Source organism: Carcharodon carcharias, chromosome 22, assembly GCF_017639515.1.
Source record: "Carcharodon carcharias isolate sCarCar2 chromosome 22, sCarCar2.pri, whole genome shotgun sequence".
Lineage (NCBI taxonomy): Eukaryota > Metazoa > Chordata > Chondrichthyes > Lamniformes > Lamnidae > Carcharodon > Carcharodon carcharias.
Window position 1 is genome coordinate 43,532,886 of NC_054488.1, and position 15,889 is coordinate 43,548,774.

General features: G+C 40.4%; 1 protein-coding gene across 1 annotated transcript in view; it reads right to left on the reverse strand.

Moving 5' to 3' along the window:
* The window catches only part of slc38a10 (solute carrier family 38 member 10), a 125,326-nt gene that overhangs the window by 71,074 nt on the left and 38,363 nt on the right, over positions 1–15,889 (reverse strand). The window contains exon 10 of the mRNA XM_041217004.1: positions 2,339–2,445. Within this exon, the coding sequence (XP_041072938.1) occupies positions 2,339–2,445 (107 nt within the window). The remainder of the gene's footprint in view (positions 1–2,338; positions 2,446–15,889) is intronic.

Sequence of the window (15,889 nt, forward strand, 5' to 3'; positions counted from 1 at the left end):
CAGGCTGAGATTAAAATTAGACTTTCCTTGTTTGCATACCTCATTTAGTTACTGCATAAACTTACTAACAATTTGGGAAAGCACAGTTAACAGATGAAAGAGTTAGCAACAAAATATGTTGAAGCCAGCTCAAGAGGACAGTGGAATTAAATCTTCCTTTTCTAGAAAGACTGCATCATTTCAGAAACTGTGGTACAGTCAAGGCCTTAGTGAATTTACATCTCATCACCTTGGATAGGGAAACTGGTTTACAAGAAAGAATTCCTGATTAATGTCTCAAGTTGTGTGGACTGCCCTCCTCCCCCGTGCCATCTGTCACTGCAAACCTGTTGACCAGGCAGTTAAATCATTCTACTCTTAGAAAAACAAAAAATGTCTTTAATTTAAACTTCTTACGTGCTAAGCAAAGATCCGGCCACTAAGAAAATATAACCAGCTGGCTTACTATAAACTATACAGTCTAAATAAAGTTTAAGTGACTAGATCAAAGAGTCTTTTCTTATTTCGTTCTATTTATAAAATGTGTTCCCACATCAACACACTAATATGGGACATTGAAAAAAAAAATACAATGCACTTTTATTAATCGTTGGTTGGTTTGGCTGCAGTACAACCATCAAAAAAGCAACTCCTTCAACATTTTTAAACATGTTTCAGCTTAATTAAAACAAAGGGTAACAAAGTACCATGTGGCTTTAATCCCGCAAGAAACTAGGCAAGCCTTTGCAACATGTTAAGTAAAATGTACATTGCAATGCATTTCTTTTACATGTGTAATATTGTAAGAGGAAAAAGGTGGAGGAGGACACAATTTACAAAGGAAAAAAGTAAAGTTGCAACACTAACCACGAACACCATCAGGCAAGATTTTCAGCCATTGAGGACAACTGGAGAATGTTACTGGATACTACACATCAACTTCTGTCACAGTCAACTGTTCTAATAATTTCCATTTTATAGTTTGCTCCACTTTTAAGTGTACGGAGTTTAATTTTAAGTACTGTAAATCCTACCCCAAAGGAGAGGGGGAAATAATTAATTAGAGTAAATTAACATTCTAAGATTCACTCTCTTTCTCCAACTCTATTGGATAATTTAAACAAGACTTTTTTTTGCTGTCATGTGATTAAATGCATGCATGTATTTTAAAAGCTGTCAGGGAAATTCAGTCCTCATGGCACTGCAGCTGTATCATTTGGGACAACCAAAATAGCTGCTTAGAGAATTTCTGGTTGCAATTGCCCTAGGAGAATTAAACCAGAAAAATTATGTACGTATAAATCTAGTATGACAGTGATGTAATTCAAGCTATTGCAAATGAAATAATAATACCAGTTATCTTTCATTGCCATTTTGTCATCTTGACTAGAATTGCCTTTGGCAACTACCATAGGGCTTACGTAGCTCTACTGATAATAGAAAAAGTGCAGTGCAATTTTATTTCAAACTATTTTTATCCCCAGGTGTTCCCCATCGCTTACTACAAAAATAGCTCAGCTTCACAAAGTTTCTTTCACCCAAGCTGGTAAAGCAAGGCAAGTGATTGACTGCTAAAATGCCACTCCACGATCCCCCAACAGAAGGACATATTTGCAGCGGAGGGACAAACCTTCAATTTCCCCTTTGCCACAACAGAACACTGCACAACTGCAGAACGCTTAGTTGACTAGGAAAAAAACTAATTTAGCTACCCTACTGCGAAAGATTGTATAAAATTTTCCTCAACTGATTGGGAGATGCTGGAGTTCTAATGACAAAAATCCTTTACTTGTCAGAAACTAACTTGAACTCGATGCAATGGATTTTAAATATAAATTTTAAAATATCTTTTGTAGGGACAGTTGGAAAAGGAAGTGAAATACTACTTGCTGCTTTGAAGGATTGATGTCTGAAAGCATGTGGAGGCAACAGAGTGGGAGTTCAGCCACGGAGCAAAACATTCCAGTATTAATCATGATGTTAGTGAGGGGCTTTTTTTTGCCAAACTGAATTTTCTAGCATTTTCCAGGAGTACAGAATTATGAGGGGGATAAGTTCTGGTGTATTATAAATACATATTTACCACATATTTGAATGATGTTCCATAAAAGGACAGAAATAGCAATCAAAATTAATCACTACAGCATGGATGCATAGCAAAACCTACAATTCCTCTGGTATAGCATTAGGAATTTTAACACTGTTCCCTTCCCAACCGCTATCTTCAGAAAGGGAAGTAGAGACTGTAAGGAATTACAAAATTAAGATGTGAAAGCGAGGCAGAAGTTAGCTTCATAATTGGATTTGGGTGGGCAGAAGTAAAACGGCTTCCCGCTTCTTTATGAATTAGAAAACTAACCTGCGAAGTGAAACCATTCTTCTGGATTTTCCTGTAGATAAGCGCTGGGCAAACAAAACAGATGAGACTCCCCATGGTGGCACCTGTCAATCCAAGGATCGTTTCCACTGACAAAGGAGGAACAAGTAAGTGTTAGAATATAAAAATGAACCAACCTTTCTGGTCTAACGCACAAGTGCAATAACAAATATGGCTTCCCTTTTGAATTCATAGATTCTATTACTGAAATGAATAACTGATATTTTGAACTGCAAGCGTACTGTTGTCCACGATTGTGGTTGTTCTCCCCTTTTGACTGATATATACAAATTGCCCTGCTAATAAACTAAACAAAATTAACAAAAATCAGTAACACTCCTTTAAATGGGAAGTATATCCACTTTATCTGCACAGTACTCTTACAATGTTAGAATCAGCTTGCCCACAAACGAGGCAACTGATCAATTACTTAGTTTGTTGCAAATCACATTAAACTGGTAGGAAGTTAAAATGAATCTGAGCATTCAATACCACTAAATGGCTTTCCTGAAATTGTTATGCATCTTCCACTAACCGTTCCTTCCAACAATATAATGCATACAATAATCTTCCACTGACTTTCACATGCACAACAGGAAAATGTCATCAAGTATATACTGTATCATTAAGGAAGAACTGCAAAACAACTTTCGTGGTCACAGAAATGAATTGAAATGCAGTAGGACCATCTGAAGTAGCCATATCAAATAATTATCAAGCTTTTCTACACTAACTTGTGATGAAAAAGATCAAAAAACTTTATTCAGCTGTAATATTGATTTACTGCCAATTTAAAGTTTCTGTCTTCTGTAGGTTATGTGTAATTAGTTTACAGTCTAGTCATCTGGACTTGGGGCATTAGAATTGCCACTTTTCTCCACTGCATTTTTTCTCCAGCTGGATACAATTTTCTCAAGTGCTGTCATGAAACTTTTAGTGCTCATATAGTATTAAAACACACCGGTGTGGTGCGGCACAGCCACTAGCAGACTGCACCTCCTTTCTATACTGACGCATCTATGCCTGAAAAGCCAACTTTGAGAGAGCACTGCCCACTACCTAAAAGGTGACATATCAAATTCCCAAATCAACCATCCTAACATCATTCTTGAGTATTAATGCCAATCTGTGCTAAATTGCACCAACTAGTTGAGTGTGGATCTGTACTGGCTAGAAGCTGGCAAGCAGCTACCAAAGTTAATTTCATGTAGGACCCTTACAACCAGCAGAGAATGAAAACAGTTTCAACGGACGGTGATGATTGGTACTACTTTTGTAGGATTGCTGATTGAAAAGGGCAAAGAGATGAAGGGATTGAAGCAGAGGGTCAAAAATTGACAAATTGGAGCCATTGGTCAGTAAAGGCAGTGATGGGTGAGCAGGGCTTGGTCAGTAGGAGGATACGGTGTGACAGTTTTGGTAAAGCTGGCATTTACAGAGGGTGAAACATGGGGTTCTAATGAAGACAGCATTAGATCAGTCAAATCCTGATGTGACAAAACTATGGATAAAGGTTTCAACAGCAGATGGGGAGAGGTGTGGCAAAGGCAGGCTTTGTTATGGAAGTGGAAATTGGAGGCTTTTGTGATTGAGAGGTTATGGGGTTGGAACTTCAGCTTGCAATTGAATAGGACAGAGAGAGCTTGTAAACAGTCTATTTCAGTTTGAGAGACAGGCAAGTATACAGAGTTTATGACAGGAGACAAAGGTGATGGCTTCCATCTTCCAAATGTTTAACTGGAGGGAATTGTAATTTATCCAAGACTGGTTGGCAGACACACAAACTGATAGCAGAGAGACACTGAAAGGTTGACAGAGATCATGGAGAGTTAGAGCAAATGCCATTGTAAAGATGCGGAAGCCGACCTCATGTCTGCGGTTGATGTCACCCAAGAGCAACATGCAAAAGTGGGACAAGGATTGATCTTTGCGACTCTGTAGGTAATGGTTGAATTCAAACCCAGTGCAGATTTTCAATCACTGCAGCAGCCAGCTGCCACCACCGTGACTAATTCTGTTATTGTTTCTTCAATATTTGCCCATGTGAACATTAAAATTAAACTCAATAGCGTCACTCAACAGTACCGCAGAGCTAGGAAACAAGTGATTAAAAATTGCTCACATGTAGGTAATAAAACCTAACCTAGTTCTGCGCAGCCCCGCAACAACTTGCGAAAGGTTAGCAGTTTGGCCATTTAATTTAATATAAAATATATTAGCAGATTACACAAGGCATTGTGAATAAGTCAGGGAATACTCAGTTTTATAAAGGCAACAGAATTGTGCCATGCAATACAATGCATCATTCTGCTGAAGTGGCACTGTATGCATTCTGCCCTTCCTCTCAAGACCCACAAATATTAAATTGCAGTAAGTAGGCACAAAATGTGGGCAATTCCTCTTAGACACAAGGTCATTAAGCAACTATTTCTCTATTGACTGCAAAAGTGCTGATAAATTACTATTTTCATTTTACCTACAGATTGGAACATGCTCAAGATCTTTTGCTCTTCCCAAAAAAGACCATAAGATGTAGGAGCAGAAGTAGGCCATACGGCCCATCGAGTCTGCTCCACCATTCAATGAGATCATGGCCAATCGGATAATCCTCAACTCCACTTTCCTGCCTTGTCCCCATAACCCTCAATTACCTTACTGATTAAAAATCTGTCTATCTCAGCCTTTATTATACTTAACAACCCAGCCTCTAGAGCCCTCTGCAGTAAAGAATTCCACAGATTGACTACCCTCTGAGAAGAAATTCCTCCTCAACTCTGTTTTAAATGGGCACCCCCTTACTCTGAGATTATGCTCTCTGGTCCTAGACTTTCTCACAAGGGGAAACAACCTTTCAGCATCTCTCCTGTCAAGCCCCCTAAGAATCTTCTATGTTTCAATAAGGTCTCCTCTCATTCTTCTAAACTCCAACGAGTACAGGCCCAATCTACTCAACCTCTCCTCATAAGAAAATCCCTTCATACCCAGGATCAACCTAGTGAACATTTTCTGGACTGCCTCCAATGCCAGCTTGGCAATAGTACATTTACTTCCTTCATCCAGGTCATTAACATATATTGTAAATAACTGAAGTCCAAGCACTGGCCCCTGTGGCACTCCACAAGTTACAGGTTGCCATCTTGAAAATGCCCCCTTATCCCAACTCTCTGTCTTCTATTAGTCAACCAATCCTCTATCCATGCTAATATACTATCCCCAACATCATCAGCTCTTATCTTATTAAGTAGCCTTTTGTGTGGTACCTTATTGAATGCCTTTTGGAAATCCAAATATATTATATCTGCTGGTTCCCCTTCATCTATCCTGCTTGTTACCTCCTCAAAGAATTCTAATAAATTTGTTAAGCATGATTTCCCCTTCATGAAGCCATGCTGACTGCTTGATTAGATTATGTATTTTTCAATGCTCTGTTATTACATCTTTTATAATAGACTCCAAAATTTTCCCAATGACAGATGTTAAGCTAACTGGTCTATAGTTAGCTGTTTTTTCTCTCCCTCCCTTTTTGAAAAAGGGTGCTACATTGGCCGTTCTCCAATCCTTTGGGACTTTTCCAGAATCTAAGGGTTCTTGGAAGATTACTACAAGTGCATCCACTATCTCTGTAGCTACTTCCTTTAATATCCTAGGATGCAACCCATCAGGTCCAGGGGACTTACTGGCTTTTAGCCCCATTAGTTTCCCTAGTACTTTTTCTTTAGTGATAGTTGTTGTATTTATTTGCCCCTTGATTATTTAATATTTTTGGTATGCTATTAGTGTCTTCTACCATGAAGACTGAAATAAAGTATTTATTCAATTCCACTGCCATTTCCTGATTCCCTATTATTTCCCCAGTTTCATTATCTAAGGGGCCTATGTTCACTTTGGTCTCTCTCTTTTTATATATTTAAAGAAGCTCTTACTGTCCGTTTTATATTATTTGTTAGTTTACGCAAAGTTTATTTCCTCCCTCTTCATTATTTTGTCATCTTTTGCTGGTTTTTAAAACTTTCCCAATCCTCTGGCTTACCACTAATCTTTGCCACATTGCACTTTTTTTCTTTCAATTTGATACTGTCCTTAACTTCCTTGGTTAACCATGGTTAGTTTATCCCCTTTCTTGAATCCTCCTCCCTCACTTGGATATATATCTTTGTTGAGAGTCATAAACTATTTTCTTAAATGCCTGGTATTGCTCATCAACCATCTTTTCTGCTAAACTCCTTTCCCAGTCCATTCCAGCCAACTCTGCCCCCATTCCATTGTAATTACCCTTACTTAAGTTTAGCTCAGTTGTTTCCGGCCCAAGTTTCTCACTCTCAAACAGAATGTTAAATTCTACCATATTATGGTCACTGTGTCCTAGGAGATCCTTTACTCCGAGATCATTTATTAAACCTGCCTCATTACACATTGCCAGGTCCAAAATTGCCTGATCCCTGGTTGAATTTCACAACAGATTGTTCTAAAAAACCGTCCCGAATACAATGAATTCTTGCTCGTGTCTACCTCTGCCAATTTGATTTTCCCAATCTACATGAAGATTAAAGTCACCCAAGATTAATGTACTACCTTTTTTACATGCGCTCATTATCTCCTGATTTATTTTCTGTCCTACAGTATAGCTACCGTCAGGAGGCCTATAGACCACTCCCACTAGTGTCTTCTTCCCCTTGTCATTTCTTACCTCCACCCGTATGGGTTCTACATCTTCCCATTCAAGATCCTATCATACGTATTCCATCTCGTGCTAACAAAACTACCCCACCACCCTTTCCATCCTGCCTGCCCTTTCGAAAAGTCACATACCCCTGAATATTTAGATCCCAGCTTTGATCTCCTTGTAACCACATCTCCGTAATGGCTATAAGACCATACCCATTAACCTCTATTTGTGCCGTTAATTCATTAATTTTGTTCCGAATACTACGTGCATTTAAGTAAAGGGCCATTAATTTTGCTTTTTTACCAATTTTCCCCCTTTGACCCTATTTGTTGTTTCTTTTAATGTTTGTACACTCTGTCCTTCCTCTCACACTCTGGGTGTCATTACCTAAATAGCTGCCCGGCAAGGCTGTCGTATCATTTTGCTTTGTAAGCCCACGTATGCCCTTTCCAGAACCCCTCTCCTCCTCTATTTAGATTAAAGCCCTCTCTACAGCCATAGTTATTCAGTTCGCCCTGGACACTGGTCCCACCGGAACAGTTCCCTTCTACCCCAGTACTGATGCCAGTACCCCATGAACTGAAACCCATTCCTCCCACATCAATCTCTGAGCCACGCATTTAACTCCTTGACTACGTCAGTTTGCCTGTGGCTCAGGTAGCAATCCCGAGATTATTTCCTTGGAGGTTCTGCTTTTTAATTTAGCTCCTAACTGTTCAAATTCTTTCAGCAGGACCTCCTTTCTAGTCCTATCAATGTTGTTGGTAGCAACATGGATGACGACAACTGGATCCCTCCCCTCCCACTCCAAGTTCCTCTCTAGCTCTGAGGTGATGTACTAAACCCTGGCACCGAGCAGGCAACACAGCCTTCGGGATTCACTGCAGAGAACAGTATCTATCCCCCTAATTATACTTTCCCCTACCACTACTATGCTCCCTATTTCCTCCACCCCCCCCCACTGGAATGGCTCCCTGTACCACAGTGCCACGATCAGTTCGCTCATCCTCCCTGCAGTCCCTGCTCTCATCCACACAGCTTACAAGAACCTTGTAACTGTTGCAGGGGCCGAGGTTCCTTGATTGCTACCCCCTGGGTCCCCACACCTGTTTCACCTGCAGTCACACCCTCCTGTCGCTGATCACAGACCAAATTTGAGTTACCTAATAAAAGAGGTGTGACCGCCTGCTGGAGCAAGTGTCCAGGTAGCTTTCCCCCTTCCTGATGCAGCGCAATGTCTGCAGCTCAAACTCTAGCTCCTTAACTTGGATCCGAAGTTCCTCAAGCTGTGAACATTTGGTAGAGATGTGTTTGCTCCGGATCACCTTGGCATCCAGCAGCTTTCCCACATGCTGCAGCAGCAACGCATCACCCATCCAGCCATCGCTATCGTATTTTATTCAATTTAATAATTAATTACTCTAGTATCTCCCCTTTTCTATACTTTATTATAATTAGTTTTTTTTACAAACACCAGTATCGTTAGGCTCTCGTTAAGAAAAAGAGGAAAAAAAGACTAGAGGTCTAAACACGTAGTCCTGGACCTTGGAATATACCAGTCTGCAACACTCAATCGGGGACAACTCGTTGCACTGGAAGATCAACAAGTTTTGGGCAGACCAAAGAGCGTCTTTCACCGAGTTCATGATCCTCCAGCTGCAGCTGATGTTTGTCTCGGTGTGTGTCCCTGGGAACAGCCTGTAGAACACAGAGTCCTGAGTCATGGAGCTGCTCCGGATGAACCTTGACAAAAACCATTGAATCTCTCGCCATACCTTCTTTGCAAATGCACATTCCACAAGGTGGAGGACAACAGTCTCTTCCCTCCACAGTAACCTCGAGGACAACATGCAGAGGAGGTGAAACTCCTGGCATGTAGGAAGGATCTGGCGGGGAGGGCCTTACTAACCACCAGCCAAGCTACATCCTGGCACTTGTTGGAAAGTTCTGGTAATGAAGCATTCTGTCGAATGACTTTGACAGTCTGCTTGGGGAACCATCCAACAGGATCCACCATCTCCTTTTGCTGTAGGGCCTCTAGGGCATTACGTGCCAACCACTGCCCAATGGACTTGTGGTCAAAGGTGCTTTTCTGCATAAACTTTTCCATGAGGACAGGTGATATGGTACAGTCCAACTGCTTGGCGCATTCCACAATAACGTGGCCAGACCCATCCTTCGCAACACCAGGGACAGGTAGAACCTCAGCACATAGTGACACTTGGTGTTCGCATACTAAGGGTCTACACAGAGAATGATGCAGCCACACAAAAAGGTGGCCATCAGGATGAGGGCGATGTTGGCCATGTTATTTCCCCCCTTTATCTAAAGGTTTGTACATCGTGTCCCTGCAAACGTGGTCCATTTTTGACCTCTAGATGAAGCAGTAGATGGCTCAGGTGATTGCCACAGCACAGCATTGAGGAATGGGTCAGACCTGCGCCACATACAGCAACACAGAGTGCCTCACACCGGATGACCAGGTTCTTGCTCATAAGGGAAAGGGAGCATTGCTCCCACATGCTCAGTTTTCTTTCCACCATAGCCACTCACTCCTTCCAGTTTCTGAGGCATGCCCTGGTCCTTCCGAACCATATCCCAGCACCTTCAGGCAGTCTGACCTGACAGTGAAGGGGACAAAGGATCGGTCAGCTCAGTGCCCAAAGAACATGGCCTCGCTCTTGCCACAACTCATCTTGGCTCCTGAGACCAGTTCAAACTGGTTGCAGATATTGATCTGTCTGCATACCGACAGCCGATCCAAGCAGAAGACGGCGATATCATCCATGTACAGGGAGGCTTTGACCAGAGTGCCTCCACTGCCTGGGATTGTCACTCCTTTTATGCCCCAATCCTTTCTGAAGGACTCAGGAAAGGGTTCCACGCAACACACAAAAAGGACTTGCCTGGCTTGAGATTTAATTGGAAAGCTTTCTGATTCCCACCCATTAATTGAAACTGTGCTACAGTTGTTTGTGTAGAACAGCTGGATCCAGTTGCTGATTCCCTGCCCAAACCCCATTTTGGAGAGCACATCCACATCTGTGTGTGCCTTTTGGAAGAAGAAACGTGAACACGTCTCATCCTGCTCCACAGAGCAGACCCAGGACCGGAAGATGATCTTGGAGGCCTCCAAGGCAAAGTGCGAGGCTTGCTGGCTCTACAACTCTTGGAGGTCCTCCTTGACACCAACCCCCATCGGCTGCAGCCAGAGCAGATTTTGCATGTTTTTCTGGAGTCGGGAAATTATCCCCGTCTCTCTCTCTCGCCTTCCGAATAGCTTTGAGGATGAAAGCCTCTGCATGTTACGAACAAAGACAAATGAACATACGAATTAGGAACAGGAGTAGGCTTCTCGGCCCCTCGAGTCCACTCCGCCATCAATAAGATCTTGGCTGATCTGATCGTAACCTCAATTCCACATTCCCGTCTAGCCTTGATAACCTTTCGCCCACTTGCTTAAAATATTCAAAGACTCTGCTTCCACCACTTGTTGAGGAAGATAATTCCAAAGACAATGGTCAGAAAAAACCCACCAGAAAATGACCTATTTTTTACATTATTATATTTTTGACAGCTTATTCTGCATTTCCAAAGTGTCATGAACACAAAATATTTTTGTATTATTTGTATATAGAAACGCTTCCAAAGTGGCTGAGAGGTTGCCGAAATCATAAGTGTGGACGTGTCATATCACTGCTCTAAAGCAAATAGAGGGAGAGCACAAAATGTGTCTCGTACATACTTACAAGTACAAAATCCAATCTTATTTCCAATATATACTTTAAATGGTGAATTTTGCAGCAATGCAAATTTACTGTAACATTTAGGTTACACTGTTAAACATGCTCACATAAACAAAAAATTCTGTCATGAATTTGATAAATTAAACTTCTAAGAGGAAATCACCTATAGGTTTAGGTACAACCTAATGACGTCTTGAATTTATTGAGGTCAAAAGTCAATGTTTATAGGCCATTGTGTGAAACAAGCGCATCTCATGCATTGCAATGAATCCCTGAGAGAAATAACTGTCACAACAAATCCCTACAAGGAATAAGGATGGTCTGGAAAATTACTAAGAAATAAGAGAGCTGTAGAAAGAGGAAAGATCAGCAAGCTGATGGTACAATCTATATTATTGTGCCAAGCCTCTGGGAGAAACAAACATACTGTTGCAAGATGACGAAAAACTAGTGTCATGATGGATTTCTGCAAGAAAACAAGGCTGTTACACTAAGTCACAGGCATTACAGGGTAGGTGTTGCAGGAAAAGAGAGCATCACATCAAGTAAATGTGAAAAGAACATTATGGAAAAGCAGGCAGTTTACAAGGGTCTTCAGGAGAAAAAATGCCACAACTGTTGTGGTAAATTGTAGAGTGAATTTGAGAAGCACAAAGGGAGTAACCGTGGAAACTAAAACATCAGTATGATGAGAAATTGATACATGTTTCAGTGCATTCTGAGAAATAAGAGCATCACATTGAATCATTACTAAGAGTTTCAGAGCATCTGCAGTGAGTCACTGTGAAAAATGAATGCACACAGTGATTTGTTGGAAGGAATGACCATCCTGGGGAAGTCTTTAAGCATTCTTAACAGACACAAGAAATTAGTGTCACAAACAATCACTGCAAACTGTACTTTTTATGATAGAGACACAAAATGGCCAGTTTCTAGCCATCTGTTTTTGTTAGGCTTAAATGGAAAGATCTCCTGTCCAGAAGCAAGATTTAAATTATTGTTTTTCCTCATCTTTCAGCAGGGTGGGGGGTAAAGTAGCGCTTATTGGCTTAAAATACCATTGTTACCCAGATAAGCTCCAAATGCTAGGTCTACTTATTTTAGTAAAGCATAGGCTCAGGTAGGGATGTTGAGGGGTTGGGAGCAGTGCTGTTAAAGGTGCCAGGAATAATTACTGTATTCATATAAATAATTATTTCAATGAGAAGGACCAGGTTCATGTATTTAAGTTGCAGAAGAGTAAAACTAGGTTAGATGTTAGGGGATCCTTCTTTTCTAAGAAGACAACGGAGCTATGGAATAAGCCGTCAGCCCATGTGGGTCACTGCTGGACCAGCTCTTGGTTGGTGCAGAGATCGTAACATATAATAGCTAAGTGGAATAACAAGCAATATGAATGAGATCAACATGCTCTGCTGAATGAGCTTTGGATTGCTGAAGGTGGACAGAAAGGAATTTTATTTATTTTTCTCTCTAAATTTGCCTTGGGTTTTGCACCTTATTAGCTTCTCCCAGGAAGAAACATGAATACTGGTGGGAGTGAGCAATGTAAATCATGATAGTTAGGACATTAAGTCTGCATGGGGTAGACTGGATGGACCAGCTGGTCCATTCTTGTCATTTATCTTTCGTATGTTCATAGACACGTACCCAGTAACATACAGAGAATAATAAGCATCATGGAATTGATTGCCAGGCAACAATTCAGTAGCTCCTAAATTTCAAGAACATAGCTGGACCAATCAACGATCAATATAACCCCTGGGCTGTATTAATCAAAAGAATAAGGTGCATTCGAAAAACACAAGCTTGCATTACAAACTTTAGCAGACTGCTGACTTATTAACATATATTTGCTTTTCCATTCAGCTGTATTATGTTTTTCTGCTACTTGTGTCACATTTTAACAAGTTTGTCAAGAAACTTTCATGTGACAAGAAAAGGAAAAATCTTTCTTTGGCTTGGAATTTTTTTATTTCCCTAGACCTCTGAAATGCCTTGGGACTTTTTTTTCTACATTAAAGACATTATATAAATGCAAGTTATTGAAGAAGTCTGTAATAAATAGCTCTAACAGCATCATAAACCACAAGGACAATGGCTTAGCAGTTTGAAAATGTCAGTGCCGTGAAGTAATTGAATCACAGTTTTGAACTCTGGCCAGAAGTTTGCATTGGACAACTAAATATACAATAATGTTTATTCTTCAAGTGGAGATGACCATATAACTCACCAGCAACAATCGTAAGTTATAATGTCTCTTCCATGAGTGGAACCGTAATCTGTCTTCTAATGTTTAATGCAGCCTGAAGCTTTTGTACAGCAAAGCATAACAGTACAGACAATATAAAAATATAACCTCTAATACCAAGGAAAATGATTTGCAATATAATTTTCCCACTACTTGGCCAACAACTGCTTTAATGTGCAAATAACATTGTTCTCATCAGCCTTGTCTCTGTGGTAGCACTCTCATCTCTTAATCAGAAATTTCTGGGTTCAAACTCCTTTCCAGAGATAATTTTAGAATTTAGGCTGACATTTCAGTGCAGTATTGGAGAAGTGCTGCACCTGTCAAATGAGACATTTAACCAAGTATGTGTCTGTTTGGTCAGATAGACATAAAAGATCCCATAGGACAATTTGAAAAGAAACAGGCGAGCTCGCTAGGATCTATTCACTCCCCCCAGCAACAGCACAGATAGATTAGATAGTCTTGCATTTAGGCAATCACAATTTTGTTACCTCGGTGTCACGCTTTTAAAGTGTATGATGCTGTGGACATGCAAGATGGCTAATTATTTCATTTGAACTTTAATATGAAATGGTGAAGTTTACTTTATTTTACAGTTCAGAGAACTCCAGATTAAAGGACAGCAATCATCACAGTAATCAATGTGACCGCTTGCTCTTGGGCTGAAGATTATGCAGCAAAACAGTGCGCATATATTTGTTGTAAGCACTCCACTTAGACGGGGAGATTAATTTGATGATTCTTTATACAAGTTTACTGTGGATGTAAAAGCTAGTATCCAGCACTGTAATGCTCCAGGAAACTTAGGTGTTACAAATGTGAGTTTAAAAGATGGTTATGTTTTGGGATTGTGTCTTTAGCTTAAGGTAAAATGAAGGAGAATCATGTAACCTATTCTGAAGTCTGCCTGCCAGCAAGCCTCAGATGATTGTTAAGAGATTAACGTGGGCCCAGATGTTTTACTGTGAAGAAAGTGCAAGGTGTTTACAGATGGAGACAATGGCAGCAGCCTGTGTTATGAACAGTGGATAGACTGAGTTTCTCCAAAATCCCAGAAAAGTGTTGAGAATGTTGGGTTGTAAACAGTTGTGCTTTAAACTATCCATTTACCTACAAAATAAGAGAGAGAGAGAGTTGGGGTCTCAAGGATAGCTAATCAGCAGTTCTACCAGGATACAAGGTTCATATGATTCATGTTGCCATGGAGATGGGCTTTGAGAGAGGAAGGGTATAATACATCCTTATAAACTCACTGACAAGGTTAGTCTGTCAGGATTCAGAAGAGGGAGAGAAGCTTTATGTAACAAGATGCTGCAGTTCACCACGCAGGTGGGAGCTCGAGCTTGGATTGAAAAGACCAAATCCAAGGGGACTTAAAACAAGGCTGGAAGATTTGCCTAGTTTTTACAAGAGGAAGAGTCTCAAGGGAAAAACCTCACTGTGAAAGACGGTTCTGAGATTCAAAGTTTCCAGGCTGATAAAGAAAAAGAACAGGAGTAAACATTCATGAGCTAAGAATCACCTAGGATTGCTTCCAGGAGAATTGAGTGTGTACTTAAAGAACAGTGTAAAGTATATCTGTGAAGTGTGTTTTCGGTTGTGCTAAAAGAAAAAGGGGACTGTTTTGTTTTGTGGTTTAAAGTATAAGCTGCCTACAAAGATAGTGTTAATAGTCCTTTTAGTTCTTTATTACAGCAAAAGTCTTAAAACATGAAATCTTGCCATGTCATCCTTTCATTCAAAGTTAGTTTTTTAAAAAAGTTACCAGTCTCCAGAGATCGTAACATAGATATAAATATACCAAGGTTACAGCAATCATTCATTGATGCGATGTAGGAGTATACCTAGCTTACAGCTTTTAGAAAGATAAATCTGATTGGGTTAGCATCTCATAATGCCTCAGTGGTTAACTGAAAAAGAAGCCGACAAGTTATGTCTGGAGCGCAATTCAGTCTATTGATGTTGATTGTAAAGTTATTTTTCTCAAAAACTAGCCAGCCCCTTATTTTAACTTGTTTATACCCCAGGTTGACTGATTTTCAAACATGAAGATAAACAGCCTGGGGGATTAAAAAAAAACAGGGGGTCATTTCAATATCAGATGCAACCCTCCAAATATTTCCAGTACCCATTTAAGGAACTGTCATTTTCTATCTCCTCTAGATACACAGGTTTGTAGAGGGATCAGGAAGCATCTGCATTAACAAACTCAGAAATCACCTTTCAAAAGTGTACTCATACCTGCAGCACTGATATTTGCCAATTTGGCAACTATTACTCTGATGCGTCCTTAACACGGCTTTGTGGTAAGCTTGAAATATATCTTCCATATTACATACTATATATTTATCATATTTTATAAATTGGGCAGAAGGGGTGAAAGCGCTTTGAACTGAAAGTAATCCCAACGCAATCATTCTCCACCAGCCCCCCCACCCAGGGCCATCTGTCACTTGTTTCTATGTTGTACTTTGAGCGCTGACCCTTGTTCTACTATTAACACATTCTGCTAACTTAACTTTATGCCATTATCAGCACCTTCTTTAGTCTTTAACACTACCATTAACACTCCCGTTGTCTTGTGTCCATGACATCTTTGTCAATCTCTCCTGAGCTCCTACTTATCCCTGTCCTTCTATTTAGCTCCACTCCCTCTTAAACAGTATAAAATCCATCCCATTTCTACTGCTCTTTAGCTCTGAAGAGTCATGTTAACTGTTAACTGTTTCTCTCTTCACTGATGCTGCCAGGCCTGCTGAGTCTTTCCAGCATTTTCTGTTTTTATTTCAGATTTCCAGCAACTGCAGCATTTTATTTTTATCTTAGCAATCGCTCTCTTAAACTTTTTATTAAAGTCTGCGACAACA